This window comes from Crassostrea angulata, chromosome 6, assembly GCF_025612915.1.
Source record: "Crassostrea angulata isolate pt1a10 chromosome 6, ASM2561291v2, whole genome shotgun sequence".
Taxonomy (NCBI): domain Eukaryota; kingdom Metazoa; phylum Mollusca; class Bivalvia; order Ostreida; family Ostreidae; genus Magallana; species Magallana angulata.
Genome location: NC_069116.1, coordinates 23,101,689 through 23,120,701, shown reverse-complemented (window position 1 = coordinate 23,120,701; position 19,013 = coordinate 23,101,689). Strand labels below are relative to the sequence as shown.

The following is a 19,013-nucleotide window of genomic DNA, read 5'->3' as shown; positions in this document are numbered from 1 at the left end:
CTGAATCCGATTCCTCGGGTCTCCAGAAAAAAGCTGTATGGGGTCGGAAAATAGAGTCCCTTCTGTCCCTGTGTTGTTTTAGTGTTGGATTGTGCAATATATGGAGGTTTCCCTACTTGTGCATGAGAAATGGAGGAGGCATTCTGATCATATGATAAACTGCTATTAGCTTGTAAAGTTAATTTTAATCATGCGAAAATGAACAGTTCATAAAATGAGTAAGTTTTACATAATTTTAATCAAACCCTTTTGTGTATTGTTTTTTTACGTTGTTTTTCTTATACCATTCTTTGTCTCGTTGATGTTTTGCGGGGTTCCTCTTTACTTCCTAGAAGTTTCCCTGGGACAATTTAGTGGGAAAAGTCCGGTTACAGTATGGTCTATCTCCCCTTTATCTAAAGGTATTTCAACTTCAGTTTTATATTAGTCCATTAGTTTAACCCATTGTCTTTTTCATTTGATATTTTTACACTGTAACAAAGCTTACCAAATTCTCTCATTTACCTGGGAGGTTAAAACAAATATTCTGTTGATTCCCTAGTTATAAAGTATTAAATGTAACACGTTTTAGAATTGGACAAACCATTGATGTTTGAGTCTCTCACTTTAGATGACAAAGATATAAAAATTATTGAAAAATTATTGAAATGAAATAAAGATTCATAATTTTGATTAAGAATATATTAATGGAAAAATATTAATGCAGAGCTATTTTGATACAATATAGCAGCATTTGAATTTTGAGAGTATGTATAAAATACCTTATATTTTTGTATCATTTTGTTTATTTAAATAGATATTTTTTGCATTCACGCATTTCATCACTATGCCATTTTTGCTCAACACTCAAAGCTTAATTCGCTAAAACAAAACCTATTAAAGAAAAAGCCTGAATGAAAATATAATGATATTTTCATTGGGTTTAACGTCCTGAGGCGTTCCGAGGGTATTGAACACCCAGGATCTATTCAGTGGCATCTGATTCTGGTTTTACTTTCCTCACGGGTTACTAGTATATCATTTGGTTGCTTGATTAGGGGAGTGCATTCAGTTGGAAAGGTAGGCATAAGTCGGATATTGACAAAATCTTGTAGAACAGAAGCTTAACAGAATGTTATTTTATGCAAGGGCATAAATGCCTTGTATTATTTTCATTTTTTTGTGATTTTTTTTAATACATAGCCTTTTTTTCATTTTACCATACATTCTCCTGACCGTCATCCTTATACGAGGTCTGGCGTAAGATGGCGCTACAGATGATATACTTTTTACTTGAAGCTGAACTTTTTCAAAGTTTTTCCATTTTCAAGTTTCTAACTTAGTTCTCAACAAATTTAGAACTGATTAAGTTAGAAAGTCAGTTAATTTATAGCTGAATTGCAATAATTAAAGTTTTAGAAGTGATCTTGCTTTTTCATTTGAACTTTGCATTTTGAAAGTGTGGGTAGAGGCAGTAATGCAGGTCTTCTTTTCACTGAGTCCAGCTTTTGGTGGAATCATTACAATGTCGAATTACAATGCTTTTACTAACAAGTGTATGAAGTTTCACATCAAATGTAATTTGTGGTTTAAGTATATTGATACAAATAGTAAGTAACTAAACATTAAAAAAAACTTCATTGTGGTTCTGAATGAACGCTGTTCTTAATCTGCCTTTTGTAGTGTTTAATTTTGTTATAACTTTTAACTCAATTTGTTTTAGAGAAGTGAATCTCAAATATCTCTATTCAGGGAGGAATTTACATTTTTCAGTTAGTAGATTGGTACCCTTCTACTTATTGCATCATATTTGGGTCCCTCTTGGAGAGTATTGTTATGTCTTGGGTCTATGGTAAGGTGAAAATATTTTTGTTCAACTCTTAAATTTTAGAATCATAATCTTTGAGCAAATGTAATAAATATCTTACTTCGATGAACCATAGGGGCTGTGTAACGTTGGCGACATTGTTGAGAAAATACATGATTTTCTACAGTGTTCGCAATTGTTATCCCGTATGACTCATACTTTAGGCTCATTTTTATCTACAGCTAAGATGACTGCACTTTGTTTGTTGATGTAATCAGGAAAAATTTGAAACGACTTTGTAATTAATTGGCATCTGGGTTTCTCATTTTGAATCCACACCAGAGAAGAACATGCTTCCTCTTTTTGTTTCCAACTTTTCGGATTGTTGGCCATGTTAATGTTTATTCATGATTTCGAAAATCTTTGATGATTATTATGATTGTCTCATTTATTTTGAATTACAGTTTAGCTCAAATCTTTTTAAAGGTTATAATTTTTTTTTAGTTTGTTCATCAGTTCTTTTCACGGTCAGCATTTTATTACGCTTTCTTTGTCATTAAAAATCCATGGCTAATTAAAGTTCCCTGCTAGTCTGGGCAAGAAATGAATGCTGTAGCATAATCGCTGAAAGGTTTGAAACGACCTTGTCATTTATTGAATCCGGGATATCTTATTAAAAATACAAAACAGAGAAGAACGCGCTTCGTCTTGATGTTTCACGCTTTTCGGATGGTTAGCCATGTTTATGTTTATTCCTAATTTTTAAACGTTTCGTAGATTTATCTGATAACCTCTTATATGTTAAATTTTTTTTTTTAATTTTTTGATTTTTTTTTATCAGTTCTATTCACGGTCACCATTTCATAAAGCTTTTAAAAATCCATGGTCGATTATACTTACATGGAATCAGGACAAGATATGCATGTTCTAGCATGAACATTAACGCTGAAAAGCTTAAAAACGACCTTGCACTTTATTGAGTTCGGGGTGTCTCATTAAAAATACAAAACAGAGAAGAACGCGCTTCGTCTTGATGTTTCACGCTTTTCGGATGGTTAGCCATGATTATGTTTATTCCTAATTTTTAAACGTTTCGTAGATTTATCTGATAACCTCTTATATGTTCAATTTTTTTGCATTCTTTCCTTTTACACTCAGCTTTTAAGAAACTGAACTGTTTGCAAAATAAATTCCATTCAAATTTTTCATGCAACCAATCAACAAAAAATGACTACATTTTTGCATAACTATACAAATTACAACAACAATTGCAATTAACATGCACACACTATTATTTTGACCAGTTAACTTTCTTAGTAAAAATTTTGTTCTGGCAATCTTTATTATATTTGTTTTACGGTAACTGACTTACTATCAGTATTACATTTCTGGTTTTGTTTTAGTTGTTTTGGCTGGCTAATGATGACGATTTCTTTCATTGTGACCTGTGTTCTCTAATTCTGCGATTTCTTGGGTTATTCAGTATTTTGTCTATGCATTTTCCCCAAAGATTCGATGAAGCGTGGGATATATTGTGACAAGATAAAAAACAAAATGTTTGCAAAGGAATTATCGCATTTTGATGCTCGGTTTCAGGTGCATTTTTACAGCTTACAGGTAAAAGTCCTGTTATAGTGTGGTCCACATGTCTTCTGTTTAAAGGTTTTTTGTTTTAGTTTGTCAATTAGTGCTGTCCACGGTCATCATTCCATTATACTCGCTATTTAATTGAAAATCCTTGGCTAGTTACTCTTACCTTCCATTTAGAACAAGCGATGCAGGTTTTATCATAAATATATTTCACCTTTTAGGGCTCGGGTATCTCATTATGAATACATGCAAATACGAAAACATTTGGTCTTGATGGGTTTTTTCGCTTTTCGGATGGTTGGCCATGTTAATGTTTATCCCATCGTGTCTTTATTGATGATTCATATCATAATCTTGTGCGTATTTATGTTGAATTAACTACATTATTTTAAAGATTTCGAATTTTGAATAGACATGTTAACGTTATAAGTAAATTCGCATTCTTTTCATGTATACTCATGTATACTCATGGTTTGGGAAAATATGCAAACCCAAATAAACTCTCCTTTAAATGTTACATGCCAATCCACAAAATATAACTGCACTTTTGCATAATCATACAAAATGTATGTATGTGTTATTTAAATAAAAATGTTAATATATTGATTTAAGCAGATCGAGACTTACATGTAACATATAAAGTTTGGTTGAATTGCACATTCAAAATTCTTATCTATTTAAATTTCTTTTTAAATTCGTTTGCAACACAACATCAATGGTTTCGGAACTATCTAATGGATATTAATGTAACAGGAGGTGTAAAGTCTCAACCGGGACTCGAACCGAAGGCCTCTGGGGTACCGTGCCAGCGCTCTAACCACTGAGCTATTGAGACCCGATATATTGACTGACAGTCACACACCTGTAAACCCGGTGACATACTCCCCCTCTTGGTACATGTAGAAATTCGTCCACGAATTTACGAGCAGAATTCTATGAGTTAATGAAATGTTGTGAAACATGTTCCTAGGGATTGAACGTGGGATTTTATACGTTGGGCGCCAAATGTAACAGGTGGTGAAAAGTCAAGTCTCAACCGGGACGCGAACCCAGGGCCTCTGGCGTACCGTGCCAGCGAAGAACCACTGAGCTATTGAGACCCGATATATTGACTAACAGTCACACACACACCTGTTAACTCGGTGACATTAGGAAAACTGTATATTGCTCCCTTTCGGACACCCGCTACCGCTTACCGTAAATTGTAGTTGCCCTTGTTATATAATGTGGTTGTATATTTTCCGACCTAAAAGCGTTTTATTTTGGATAATGATACTTCGTATACTTGATTTGATTCGTTCTCAATTTGATGAAGACAGGCAATGAATGTATATATGCTGAAAATTTTAGTAGTTTAATGTCTTTTGTTGAGTTAGATATGACTTAATGCTATTGATGTCAACGGCGAATACAGAGTTAAGAGTCCAAAGTAAGATGAAAAATTATAACCCATGTTGCAACAATAGACCATTGAATTAAGACCTTATCACTTTTTGTTAACAATTCATATTAGCTGTAGAAGAACTATACAGCAGTCAAGCTATGAGACCATATAAAGTACAAGGGTCAGAAAGAGAAAAAAGTGACTGTCTTTACATTTTTTCAAAACAAAGGACTATATTTGGTATGGTTTAATGTCTGCCCCTAATTTTAACCAACTTTTAAACAGCGTATAAAAGTCAAATTTTTATAAATCACTGTATAGAAGATGCCTTTTACTTTAACCTTGATTTTTGTCATCATTGCTCATTCACTGTTTGTGTATGACGTCGCCTAAATGACCTAATTCCTGCATTTGCAAACAAATGAAAATACTGTCATTTTTTCTTTATATTTTGCATTTTAAAGCATAGAGCGCTGGTCTGCTCATGAACGATTTTAACGTATGTTTTTCTTCATATATATAATTATACACATCATGCTAAAAAAATGGTACTTGAGCAAGCCTGCGCTCGGTGTTTACCAGTCGAAAAGCCATCATGCAGAAAACCCCCATATATTGCTTCAAAACATCAATTTATTAAGACAATCATCATGACGTGATTACTACATTATGACGTCACTGTGGTGATAACCTTTTACACGCTTTTTTTCAATATGAATTCAACTATCAACCACCTTTTTTTAAGCTCTTTATAAAACTTTAATTTTGGGGCGAAAAATGCATAATACCGCAAATAGTCTTTTATGTTAGTTTTAAAATGGCTATTAGGTTTTTTTTTGCTTGAAACACAAAAACAAAATGTAGTGAAATAAATTCATATAAGATACTTGTATAAACCAAAAATCAAATCGGTTTAAATAACTTTTTAATATACCTATAAACCTGTGGTAGCTTTTACAAATCGTTCCTCTCTATGTATTTAAACAACAAATCGTTCTTTAGTGTCATTCTAGCATCGGAGTCTCCATCTGAACACAGTTTAAGTTTTTGGTAAGTTTGAAAAAGTTATAATGCATTATTTTTTAAATTAAGAACATCGAATGTGGAAACAATTGTGTCGTGAGGAAAACTTGTTTTCAAAATAACTAAAATTATATTTTTGAATCTTTTGATTTACCATTAATAACATGTAAGTAAAAGCTATCAAATTATTCTTTTTGGCCGATGGCGTTTCTTATCAAATGTAGTCATGGACTCATTGACAATTAAAAACTGTTAATTAGTAAAAGTTAATTGTTAAAATTATCAAATAAATATTTGGATATTCATGTCAAAGCAAAAATAAGAAGGCAGGCTAATATTCAGTTTTTGAAATACATTTAAAAAATAGAAAAAAATAAACAGCCGAAAATTTAAATACTTAATAAACGTTATTTTGTGTTTTTAATCTATGATGTTTTATCGTTAAAACGATAAAAATATATATATATATGTCCCACGACCCGGTTTTACGATAGAATGCGTCTGTGTATTGTCTCTGTAGCAAAGAAAATACGTGTACGTTGTTGGAAAAGGTGTCGAATTTTTACATTATATGGATTAAATTTTTAGATGAAAAGTATTTACAGTCAGTCTCAAAATGTTTTATTATAATTAATTTCACTGTTATTTTCAATGCAACTCCATTAATTTTCTCCAAAATCGTTTCGTCAATTTTCTGTTACAGTACGGTAATATGGGAGGCGTTAGAACTGTCCATGGTGAGGGCCTTTCCTAAGACACAGTTAGATTTATTAGATCTATTCTCACTAAAGAAAGTGAAATTAATAGCATTGCTTTGTTATGTAAATGTCAACTATACGGCGTGTCCATGTATCTATTTCGTAAATGTCAACCCGTGCACGCACGGGTCAAAGTCTAGTATGTATTAAAGTACCAAGTCTGCATTACGTAATTTACATACTGCTTTAACAATTAAACAGAAAAAAACTAATATGTGCACGCCTCAACTATTTGCCTTGCTTTCTATAATGTAATTGCATTGATATTTATCTATTGCTATTTTTAAAAAAAACATTTTGGATGTTTGAACTGATAAAAGTGATGGGTAGTGATGGGATTGTTTTCACCTGTACTAGCCAACATCTGTTCGACGTATTCAAAATGCTTTGTCCTCTTAGTTGTATCAACTATTGTAGTTTCAATGAAATCCACGACATCGATTCCCATAAATATGGATGAAGCAAGTTGAAAAAGCCCGCATTGTGTGAACCATATGCACCTGTTTCTAAAAGAAATGTAAAAGTCTTTGTGTTATCCAAGATTCCATCGACTCTATTTCCCCGATTTTACATTAGAACATGAATTTATTGTGGGCGCCAAAAAAACTTACCATGTGATAATACCTTTTGGGCAATTCGGATTTAATCACATTTTGTAAGCAAGAATAGCGACGTACGTGCATCACAGATATTTCTTTCTTTGTTTCTCTCTTTTATTGCTTTGTATTCAGATATAGATCATGTCAAAGGAAACAAATGTTGACACAGGTGTCCAGGAAAACGAACCAGCGTTGCTAGATTCTGAATCCAATTCATCAGAACTGCCGGAAAGAGCACTATGGAGTCGGAAAATAGAGTACCTTCTCTCTCTCTTTGGCTACAGTGTTGGACTCGGCAATATCTGGAGGTTCCCCTACCTTTGCATGAGAAATGGGGGAGGTAATCTTTGGGAAAAAAAACTTTACGAACTTAAGTTTAACTTGTGATCACTTGATTTGTTTTGATCAAATAAGATTTACGTTCAGATACAACACAATTACAACACAGATTAGATTTAAAAAAAATATTACGAAGATTTATGTATATTGTTATTTCAGGTGCATTTCTCATCCCTTTTTTCATCTGTCTGATCTTTTGCGCAGTCCCTCTGTATTTTCTGGAGGTATCCCTGGGACAGTTTACAGGAAAGAGTCCAGTGATAGTGTGGTCCATATGTCCTCTTTTTAAAGGTAATATTTTTACAGTTTCTCCATCACTGCTATTCACGGTCAGCATTTCATTAGGCTTTCTATGTCATTGGAAATCAACGGTTGGTTGCTGTTACCTTCACTTCAGAGCGAGCGGTGCGGGTTGTAGCATGAATATAAACACTGAAAATCTTTGACACAATTTCATTGAGGTCGAAGTCTTTCATTTTTAATTCAAACCTGAGAAGAAGGCGCTTCGTCTTGATGTTTCAAGCTTTTCGGGTGGTTAGCCATGTTAATGCTTACATCTATTCTTGAAAATCTTTGATGATTTATATCATAACCTCATGTTAATGTTGAACTTCATTTTAGCTAACATCTTTTTAAAGGTTTTAATTTTTTGAGTTTTTTCATCAGTTCTATTCACGGTCACAATTTCATAAAGCTTTTAAAAATCCATGGTCGATTATACTAAAATGGAATCAGGACAAGATATGCATGTTCTAGCATGAACATTAACGCTGAAAAGCTTAAAAACGACCTTGCACTTTATTGAGGTCGGGGTGTCTCATTAAAAATACAAAGCATAGAAGAACACGCTTCATCTTGATTTTTCACGCTTTTCGGATGGTTGGCCATATTTAAGTTTATTTCATATTTTAAAAAGCTGTGTTGGTTAATATAATAACCATTTGTTAAAGGTATATGTGGCGTATTTGGAGTAATATCTATGACATGAGTTTAATAAAAAAAAAAACCTTAATGCTTCTTATAATTAGACATTAGCAAACTCTAGGCCCATAAAACATGTTCTCTCTGTAGTTATTTGTCGCTAAACTTTGCTACACGTCTGATGAATATTAATGTGATCCGCCATTTATGAGTGCGGGAAAACACGATGGAAGAACAATTTGTTTACAAATAAGAATCACGTTTTTCGTGTCTTAAATTAGAAAATTTTTATATCAGATGATACTCGAAGCATTATTATTCTGATACTCGTTCAAGTATTACGATAAAAATTTTTATTGATGTGTAATAAAGACGAAACACAATTTTAGCATCCTCGACACAATAAATGGAGTAAATATCCCCTCTCTCTGAGAGATGCATGTACTGTGAGTCTTTATTTAAAAATTCCTCTAAACAAGAATCCACTTGTGGTTTATAACTTTTAAAGTAAAGACACGGGACACATGGAGCATGAACATAACTTAGGAATTTCATAAAATAAGACTGGAATAGTGAAACGGGTAAGTAATGAACTTAGGAAAAAGTTCTTTCCTAAGATATAACTTTTGCCATGTATCTTTAATACAGATTATAATTTAATGAATTTTTAATGGAATATGCATCATTCATAGATATAGCATATATTTTATCTTTCATTAGTACCGTTCTGTTTTCATTTTTACATGACCTTAACATCTCTGCAAAAATTTTATTTAGCCCAGTATGCTTTGTAATATTTCTATAGTATTACATTAATTTCAGAACTTAAATTAGTTACAGATAAAAAAAATCAATTTCATTTTAATTTGTCAAGTAAAATATGCTACAGGCCTACAGATGTTACATGTACAAATGTAATACCTTATTTTCGAGCAACATGTGCGTTCCCTGATCACCACTGTTTATGCCGCATTGAAGAGCTTCTCTTGCTGTATTAGTCTGTACGACCAAATTTCGAAAGATTTGTGAAAAAGATTTCCGGACCTCCCTCTTATTTCAACACGAAACAAGCAGGAAATCAAGTGGATTTGTAATTAAAGCGCCGTATGAAATAAAGCATCAGTACATATATATCAGTAGGCCTATGCATATGAATGTATAAAGATGTTTTAAGTCAGTTGATTAAACATTTCAGGGGGCAACTTGCATGATTAATTATGTTTATAAATGTATCTTTGTAAAAGGAATGATCAGCCAAAAAAAAATAGTTTTGTTTTCTTTTGTGATAAAAAGATTTTTTGGTTAATTTCTTTACTTAAAGATAGGATTTTCACACAAATTACGCTTTATAAGTCGATTTCATAACAAAGATACAAGAAATAAATAAAATACGGTAAAAAAAAAGAAAAAAAGATTTGAAAAACCCCGCTTAAATGGGTCACGTGGCATCCATCTCGGTCTGTCAACATCAATGGCGACGACGAGAGAGAGAGGTATACCGTTAAGTTTGACAGATTTGGCAATGAAAGAAAAAAGAGACAGATAGAAAAGGATATGAACAAAGGGAAGATTGTCTTCGGAGACCATGTAGATTGATGGAATGGGAATTCAAGCCGAATTAAACTTAAGTTTCCATCATGAAGTTGTAGGGGTTTTGCTAGTCAGGGGCCCGTTTCACAAAGATTACCTAACTTAAAGATGTTTCCTAAGATAGAACTTAAGATATGCCTAAGTTGTAACTTAGGAAGTTCCTAAGATTTGTCATAGATGTTTCACAAAACTTTGTTTGCGTAACAGTTGACTAAGTCTTATCTTAAGAAACATTGTAAGCCACTTTCATATATTATTAATTCTAAATTAATACCGATCGTGTAAATCCTTTTCAACATGATATGAATGTAAACTAAATATAATTGAACATAAAACTCATTCCCTTATTCACCGAAACACTTCTTAAAAAAAGTAAAATTTATAAATAGAGTGGAAATAGTGGAGTGTCTGTGTGCATGTTCTAAAATTGTGAATATTAGTTTACTTTCAAGTGCATACACGAGAAGATAATAATTACGTAATAAACCTGTATATTCTTTAAAAACGGTATGTTTGGAATTTGAGATAGTATATATTGATCGTAGTATCTTTCTTGTTTATTGCTACATAACTTTATAAACATATATTTCTTTATATTAAATATTATTTGGATATGACCGCATATATCAAATGATAACATTGGTTACTGGTAGAAATGTTGTTATTCTTTATAAATGATCGAGTGCATTTTATTGTCTAGTTTGGTTCATTATTTAACCCATGTAAACATATACAGATATGAGTAATCCTAAATTAAAAGGCTCGTTGAGATATCTAAATTTTATTATTTTACTATATCATACGGTATATTCCAAACAAAATACAGTAATCACATGTTGTGACAAGTAGCATTTAAAATGGAGAGATGTGGAACTTTTAGACTAACTTTAATGTAATTAGTGTCTTTTGGTTGTTTTTTTTATTTGTAATGGTTGTTATATGAATGTGGTGGGTTTTTTTTTTTTTTACTAAAAGAAAACATTGCAAATGAATGTATCTCGGCTGAGAGAAGAAACGAGGATAAAATGCAATAACTTCTGAATAAAACAGCATTCCCATGAAGGATTTAGCATCGACATTTCTGACCCACTTCCCGGTTACTACACCCCCCCCCCCAAACACACACACACGAACAAAAAATCAGATGAACAACCCACCAAAGAAAACATCTAAAAGAATCTGGGGGAATAAGCCGTTGCAAATGCCCACGACCTTCTCATACCTCTAATAAGAAGTAATAAACGTACGAGTTAACTGGGCATTTAAACGGTGGACAGTATTGTCCAAATGAAAATGTCCAAAAAGGCGTAACTATGCTTAGATTTTATAGTATTTACATATACTTTAAACTGGCAAAATCACGTACTCATTTAAAGAGTTTAAATACAAAAATGTTGATAACTTTCTAAAAATATTTTATTTACTAATTTACCTCAGTCATCATATACAACCCCTAACGCAGGGGAGTCGACAAAGAGTATGGGGGAGTCGATTCCCCCATTTGTAGTAGTCGAGTTTTGCGCTTCGGAAACAGGAGGAATTTAGGTAACACCTTTTGTAGGTATTTAAAACAAGTTTTTCCAAAAGTTTTCTAAAAAAAAATGAGTGGCGTCGGAATCAAATTGAAAGTGGGGGGGGGGGGAGGGGCTAGACTTGTACAAAATATTGACAAGCAAAAAAAAGGTCTTTAGTATGTATAAATTTGCAAAAAAAAAAGTTAGCCCCCCCCCGGTTCCGACGCGTATGATATATTTACCACACGGTAGACAGCCGTAGTCAAACCACTAACGTATAACAAGGGGACTTGTTATTCGTCACTAATCTTACTTTGTGTTGGTCATTGGTCCGAGTGGTCTATGTGTCTTCTGGTACAACTACTATGCTTTTTCTTTCACAACAAAACACGCATTTGTAATGTTATTTTCCTGCCGATACAATTGGAAGTGAAATACATGCCTAGTTAATCGTTGAATTTTCATTAGGCGCACACTGTACGTTTGACTTAGCTTGTATTCTGCATTTTGAGCACAATTACATGCTTTTGTCCAGCGTATGTCCCAGTTGTGTTAACAAGACTCTCAAGGATTCAGAGATGGAACGTTTTATCTTGCCATTTAATAGTTTCTTGCATGCACAACAACCATCTCTTTACAATATGAAATCGTGCAATCTTAAAAAGAATAACATACATTTCATATTTTATAAAAGTAGTAGAAAACGCATATCAAATAATTTCAAGTTATTATTAGCAAATTTTTAATTATTGAGAAAAGAAAAATACATTTTAACAATGTATATTATTAAGTATAAAAATAAAATTACATTTTAACAATGTAAACAAAAAGATAAACAATAAAACACCCCAAAACGATAACGATTCGAACACCCACTTTTACAGTGACATTTGTTCAAAGAACTCCTCGCTTACCACTACACCACCGATTCGCTTGTTTAGAGGGTATAATATAGCTGATTGTATTGTTATCAGTATAACGCAAACAACTGGACTTAGCCATTTAAAGACCAATCTTAAAGATTAAAAGAAGAAAACTTACTTTTTACCAAAGAGTGGGTTTTCGTACCATTTATTGGAAAATAGAAAAAGATAGACGTTAATATGTGTTATCAATATTCGTTCTTAAAAAAATGGTACGATGACCCACTCTATGAAAAAATATAATTTGAACATCCGATTTCTATATCATTTTGTTGCCAAATTAGCATATAACTATTTTGTTGTCTTAATAACAATTAAATGTGAAGTTACTTTTTGTGGGTTATGGCAGCACTGAATGTATATGATTACCTATGGTTTAATAAATGCAAAAAAAGTGAAATTTGCTAGAAAAAAAAATGTTAGTTTTTTAAATGAACCTATGTGGTTTTTTGCCTCGGCTTATCCCCCCAGATTCTTTTTCCCGAATTTTGTTTAATTTCATGGAGGAATAGGACAAATCATCCAGTCATTATATAATTGAGTATTTATTTCTGTTTAAGATATTAGTAATTCTTGGGCATGAATAATTTAATTATTATCAGTGCACTAGCTATAATTATAGCCGCTATCCATCTGCGCGTGCGACCAGATAATCTAAAAAAAAATCTTTACCAAAGATATTAATTTAAGAAAAATATAGTATATATGTTTTGATAGTTCTAAAGTAATCAGTTTAGACGTAAAGTGAAAAAGGTCCTAATGATACGTGTATTCTGGTATATTGGTATATTTTTTTCAACCTTAATGTGCATATAATTCATTTCAATATAAAACATAAACTGTCGTCATGTTAAGTTTGTTCCTAAGACATCGATTTACCTGTCATAAAGTTAATACATAACTTAGGAATTTCATAAGATAAGACTGGAATGGTGAAAGGGATAAGTAATGAACTTAGGAAAAAGTTCTTTCCTAAGATATAACTTATTCCTAAGTATGCTTTGTGAAACGGGCCCCCGTTTCACAAAGATTTCCTAAGATGTTTCCTAAGATAGAACTTAAGATATGCCTAAGTTATAACTTAGGAAGTTCCTAATATTTGTCATAGCTGTTTTACAAAAATACTAAGAACTATACCATATCATACATTTGTATGCCCTAATGGCAACTCAAATCGGCGACAGCAACGTAAGGCACGAGAAATCGAGAAGCAGACGGAAATTTACGCTGCCATAATTTGATAATAAATTTTAATGAACAATGCTCTTTATATTAACAAATGTTTTATTATGTTCCAAAATGTTTTTTCTTTTCTAAGTACTGTTTTAATTTAAATGAAAAAGAAAACCAATGCGTGAAATTACAGAGTATATGTAAATTCATACATGAGGTCGGTCTATAGTATAAGACCCTACAGTAAATTTTGAAGTGGGGTTTAAATACAGTCATGCTATTGTAATTATAGGATTTCTGAATTTAACAAATTTTTACCAGAGTAATTAGAAATACGTAGATGTCTCCATTCCCCCTTGAATGCCACTGAATGCGCTGCTGTCCCGATACATGTCTACACGTACGACATCTGCAAGGTTCGGAGACAATGGGGTGGGTGGGGGTCCTCCTCCAGTTTTCTGGCTCTGCCTCCTGTGCTCTGTGAACTTGAGCTTAGCCTCTCGACACATGTTCCTCCACTTATCTTTGACTTCTTGGACAGTCCTTTGTGATACCCCAAAAGCATTAACTTTATCTGTGATGTTCCTCCAAATATGTTGCTTTTTAGCATTCGTTGTACAGTATTACTATGCTTTGCTTCTAATATAGGATTTAACCTAACCTGATTTTGAATTATTTCAGTTTCAGTTAAAATGAAATTCTGACTTTTAGCCTTCCTTTCCTTCTTTATGCAGACGACTTCTGCCATATTGTTTACAAAGGAAGTAGAAATGCATTATGACTAACCAAGTGGTATTCAAGAGGTTAATTCTGTTAACACAGTTTTATCTAACCACTGTGTTAAATTGATTTTGAACAACGGAATTTAACCACTGCGTTAGCTAATCATTTGATTAAGATTTAACACAATGTTATCCCTAATCAAATTGTTTAAGTTAACCACCTTTTGAACAACCGGCCCCAGATCTTATTATTGTTATTCACTAAAAATACGCCACATTTACCTTTAATTTCTTAAGAATGACTCTAAATTTCCAAAGTAATTTAAATGTTAAAAAACTTGGTAACGTTTTAGGTCAATTTGCACTTTGTTTGATAACACTTGCGTTTAAGAAAATTAATATGCAAATCCCAACGGCAACAGCAGTGCAACAGTGCAACTGTTGCGCAAAATAAACTACATTTAAATTTTGCATGCAATCAATAAAGAAATAATTAGATGTTTGCATGTTTATACATGATATTAGAATAAACATGCACCCACTGATATTTAACTAATTTAACTTCTCGGTTCTGTGTGCTTATTCAATATCTGTTATATTTGTGTACATTACCTGACTCTAATTTCGCTTTTTTGGTATGTTTAAGGACTCGGTTGGCTTATGATGACAATCTCCTTTATTATGACCTGGTATTACAACTTGGTGATGTCTTGGGTCATTTATTATTTTGTCCATGCATTCTTCCCCAAGATTCCATGGTCAACGTGTGATAACTGGTGGAACACGGATCACTGCATCGTCAGTCATAAGGACAGACTGACACTGAATAAAACCGCTGATGGAGTCAATCAATCCTTCGCAGGACTGCTGGCAAACGAGTCTACTATTTCCTACAAATACAACACTACTTATGTTAATCGAAGTTTGACTTATAATACGGCAGCATACGAGTTTTGGGAGTGCGTGTATACATAGTTATTGAAAAAAAGTTATCTTTTATCCAGATTTTTTTTCACTTCTTTTGAATTCCATAGTTTGCAAAAGATTTTTTGAAGGAATTTTGGCGTTACAACAAAATCGTTGTCTATAAAAATTAATCAGAAAAGTCAAAATTGAACTTTAAAATAAAACATGTGAATCCAGTGATAATAAGGTTACTTCTTGTCAAAATAGGTTTAATGTTCTGAGGAGTTCCAAAGGCATTGAAGAGCTGGGTTCTGTTCAGTGGCATCTGGTTTTGGTGTTACTTGCCGCCTGGGTCTTAACATTTTGTTGTTTAATTAAAGGCGTGCGTTCGCTAGGAAAGGTACACATGGACTTAATTTTGTGTAGCTATATATAAATATAAAATATGTACATTATATTTAATAAGTGTAACAAATAGGTTTACTCATTTTGTGAATTTATTTTAATTCATTTTCGGATTTAAGATTTTATTCACGTTCTTATGTTCTGTAAATTTTCAAGACTATTTCCATGTTTAATTTTTTAGGTTGTATATGTGACGGTCATTTTACCGTACATTCTCCTGGCAGTCATTCTTATACGAGGTTTGACGCTAGATGGCTCAACAGATGGGATTCTTTTTTACATAAAGCCTGATTTTTCCAAAGTTTTCAATTTTCAAGTATGTAATAATGTGCAATTTAAAAGGAAACATATTCATGAAGCAAATTGTGTTTATAGCGCCTTGGTAAGGGGTCCAAGCCATTGGCCAAGGCTAATGATATCAATGAAGCCCTCTACCTATATTGTGAAATTCATGACACCTTGATCAGGGGTTCAGCCCCTTGGGTAGGGCCAATATCGTTATATAGTTCAAATGTATGTTATTTTTTACAATATTTTCTCTTGTACTTTCACAGTTATGGGAAGTAAACTAAATGCATATTATTATGCTCATAATGTCCGCTTTTTAAATTGTGAAATTCACTGCCTTTGGGTAGAGGTTCAGCCGTTTAATTGTATAACAATTAATTGTATGCATGTTGTGTACATTATACATTAAAAATCTGTGAGATTTTTAAAAGATTGGGTTATAAATGCCTAAAGGTCTCTTTTAAAGAAAAGTTTACAATTTCTTGCCCTCAGAGCTATGGTACTAGGAAAGATATTCAAAGATTCCCCAGCCTACGAATAATATAAGAGGGGTAACAGTCAGAAAAGTCTCTGGTTAGAGTTTAGACTCCAAATTTTTATTCTTTAAATTACATTCTATTTCATCTGAAATGTTAACGCATTAAAACGTTTGTATCTTTATGATAACAAACGATAATCCACATGTCAATCAGCCATTAAATGTTTTGAGTTTTTGGTAAACCGAGCCCCATTATTTTTTCAAACAGTTTTCTACACAATTTCTTTTTGAAAATGGATTAAAATACATCGCAGTGGGCGGGGATACGAATCTATAATTGATAAATTTTATGTGGTCTCAGGCAATTTTTGCGTCAAATTTTATCATCTAATCATTGTTATTAATTCAACATTTTTTAAACAATGAATTTTTAAAAAGGGTTTAGTCCAAGACATATTCTCAGGTCATAAGCTTTCTTTACATGAAATGGAAACTTCCAATATTTCTCAATATAAACGATAAAGATAGGACACGAATTTTGCATTTCTCATTCTAGTGACTTTGACCTTACCCATATGACATTGAGTCAAGGTCATGACACACTCTTCGGTCATAAGCAATATTTGTGTTAAGTAAGAACTTCCAATGTTTCTCCACAAGACAGATATGGACTGGACACGACTTTTGCACAGACGGACAGGCAGACAAGGTGATTACTATATACCCCCCCCCCAAATTTCGTTTGCAGGGGCTATAATAACAGATCTTTGTTGTACATGTTTCTGTTTAACTTTTCTTTTGTCTGACACGTTTGCAGGTGTGGTTGGAGGCAGGTATGCAAGTATTTTATTCGCTTGGCGTGGCCTGGGGTGGGGTCATTACAATGTCCAGTTACAATCGTTTCACCAACCAGTGTATTAAGTGAGTAAGCAACGTAAACAAAAGGTTTATCAATATCACAATTATTCTAGAAAATGCAAAAAAATTCTTGTTTGAATACGTTATACAATTTCATAAAAATGAAATTTTTATTTAGAAGTATTGTTTAATCCACAGGTGCTTGAGGACAAGACCGACCCCCCCCCCTCTTACCCCACCTCTAATCTATATATGATATGGGCCTCTAATGGCCCCCTAAAATGAACATCATCATTTTACTTTTATTCTTTTCTTCGTATAGATATATATATGTGATGTTTTTACATTATGTTCATTTTGATTCAGTTGCCCACAATATAGAAATATGATATCATAAAGACAACCTTTTACCGCCATTTTTGCATTTTTAGCATAAAACAGCTTGTTTTCAAGCAGTTTTTCTTTCAGAAAACATAGAGTGCATGTTTTAACAAACAAAATATTTTAATCAGAGATGTAACTAGCCAAGACTAATAACTGACACAAAAATTTCCGTTGTTTAAGCATGCGCTCTATATTTCGCATTCGTTTAAAGATAAGAAAAGGTTCAGTTTTTGATTTATTTTGATTGAATTATAGAAATAGCATCACTTCTGACGTCATAGACTGCAAGTAAGTGCAAATAAATGAAATAAATGGGTAAAACACATATTTTATATCAACTCCTCTAAAAAATAACATAACATTTTATTGTTCCCGAAACACTTTAAAAAATTGCGAAATATCGGGGCCAAATTCAACTCATTTCATATTTTATACATTCATACCACAGAACTACCTGAAACAATCATTTTTTTTAATCAGGCCCAAGAAAGGGGTTTGGTCCTGTCCTCAAACACATGTGGTTTAATGAGTAATGTATGTTATGTGTGGTTAACAATAATCTGTCTTTCGTGTCATTTAGGGATGCGTGGATGGGTACTTTAGCCGACGGGCTGACGAGTTTCTACGCTGGGTTTGTTGTTTTTTCCATTCTGGGATTTATGGCTAAAGATGTAGGCCTTACAATGGAAGAAATTTCTATATCAGCAACTGGTAATAAGACATAACTTAAGGAGTCATTATTACATGAACAATATCTTCATAAATAGAAATTCAAATTCTACAACTACATGTACTACATAAAATTTTGTTATACGTCCTTTGATGCTTTTAAAATTATATGTATCAATGTAAGATAAGCTGCATGAAATATTAAGCAACAATCTGATTCTGAACTAAGACTGAATGACCCACTTGCCAGAATTTGTATAATCCTTTTCAAATTGTATATTATTTAAGCAATAAGTTTTCGTGAATGTTGCAGAATAACCTCCGAGGTCGAGAAATGTTGTTTTTAAATATAAAAGCTTCGGCTAACGCCTCAACGCCTCAACATTTCGAGACCGAGGAGGTTATCCTGCAACATTCCCGAAAACAAGAACTTTATTTCTATTCTACTAACAGCCCAGTGTTTCTACAGATCGTTTCTCCTTTGGATTTTTAATACTCTTCACTTATTTATAAAATATCTTTGAGTTATATTCTTAATATTTTAAGGGGCAATTTAATACGATTATGACTACTACAATTTATATATTTTATGTAAAAACTCGCAGTGAAAATGTGCTGGGGAGGTCCTAGGAACAGCCGCATTGATGTCTTAAAAACAAAAATTTTAGGCAATACACATTGTTTTGACTGGAACTAACACGTG

The 19,013-nt window shown here is 32.7% G+C and overlaps 2 protein-coding genes across 5 annotated transcripts in view; one reads left to right on the top strand and one right to left on the bottom strand.

The window, feature by feature from the left end:
- LOC128187771 (pleckstrin homology domain-containing family B member 2-like) overlaps positions 1-19,013 on the bottom strand; it is a 167,261-nt gene that overhangs the window by 82,351 nt on the left and 65,897 nt on the right. The window lies entirely within an intron of this gene.
- Positions 1,698-19,013, top strand: part of LOC128187768 (sodium- and chloride-dependent betaine transporter-like) — a 34,936-nt gene continuing 17,620 nt past the window's right edge. The window contains exons 1-9 of one of the 4 annotated variants that reach the window (XM_052858338.1): positions 5,781-5,810; positions 6,487-6,520; positions 7,273-7,480; positions 7,639-7,770; positions 14,969-15,281; positions 15,496-15,628; positions 15,815-15,949; positions 17,217-17,320; positions 18,222-18,352. In XM_052858338.1, coding sequence (XP_052714298.1) covers positions 7,282-7,480; positions 7,639-7,770; positions 14,969-15,281; positions 15,496-15,628; positions 15,815-15,949; positions 17,217-17,320; positions 18,222-18,352 — 1,147 coding nt within the window. In that variant the 5' untranslated portion in view covers positions 5,781-5,810; positions 6,487-6,520; positions 7,273-7,281. Of the gene's footprint in view, positions 1,832-5,758; positions 5,811-6,486; positions 6,521-7,272; positions 7,481-7,638; positions 7,771-14,968; positions 15,282-15,495; positions 15,629-15,814; positions 15,950-17,216; positions 17,321-18,221; positions 18,353-19,013 lie in introns of those variants that run through there. The other 3 variants (XM_052858339.1, XM_052858340.1, XM_052858337.1) reach the window with 3 other exon arrangements.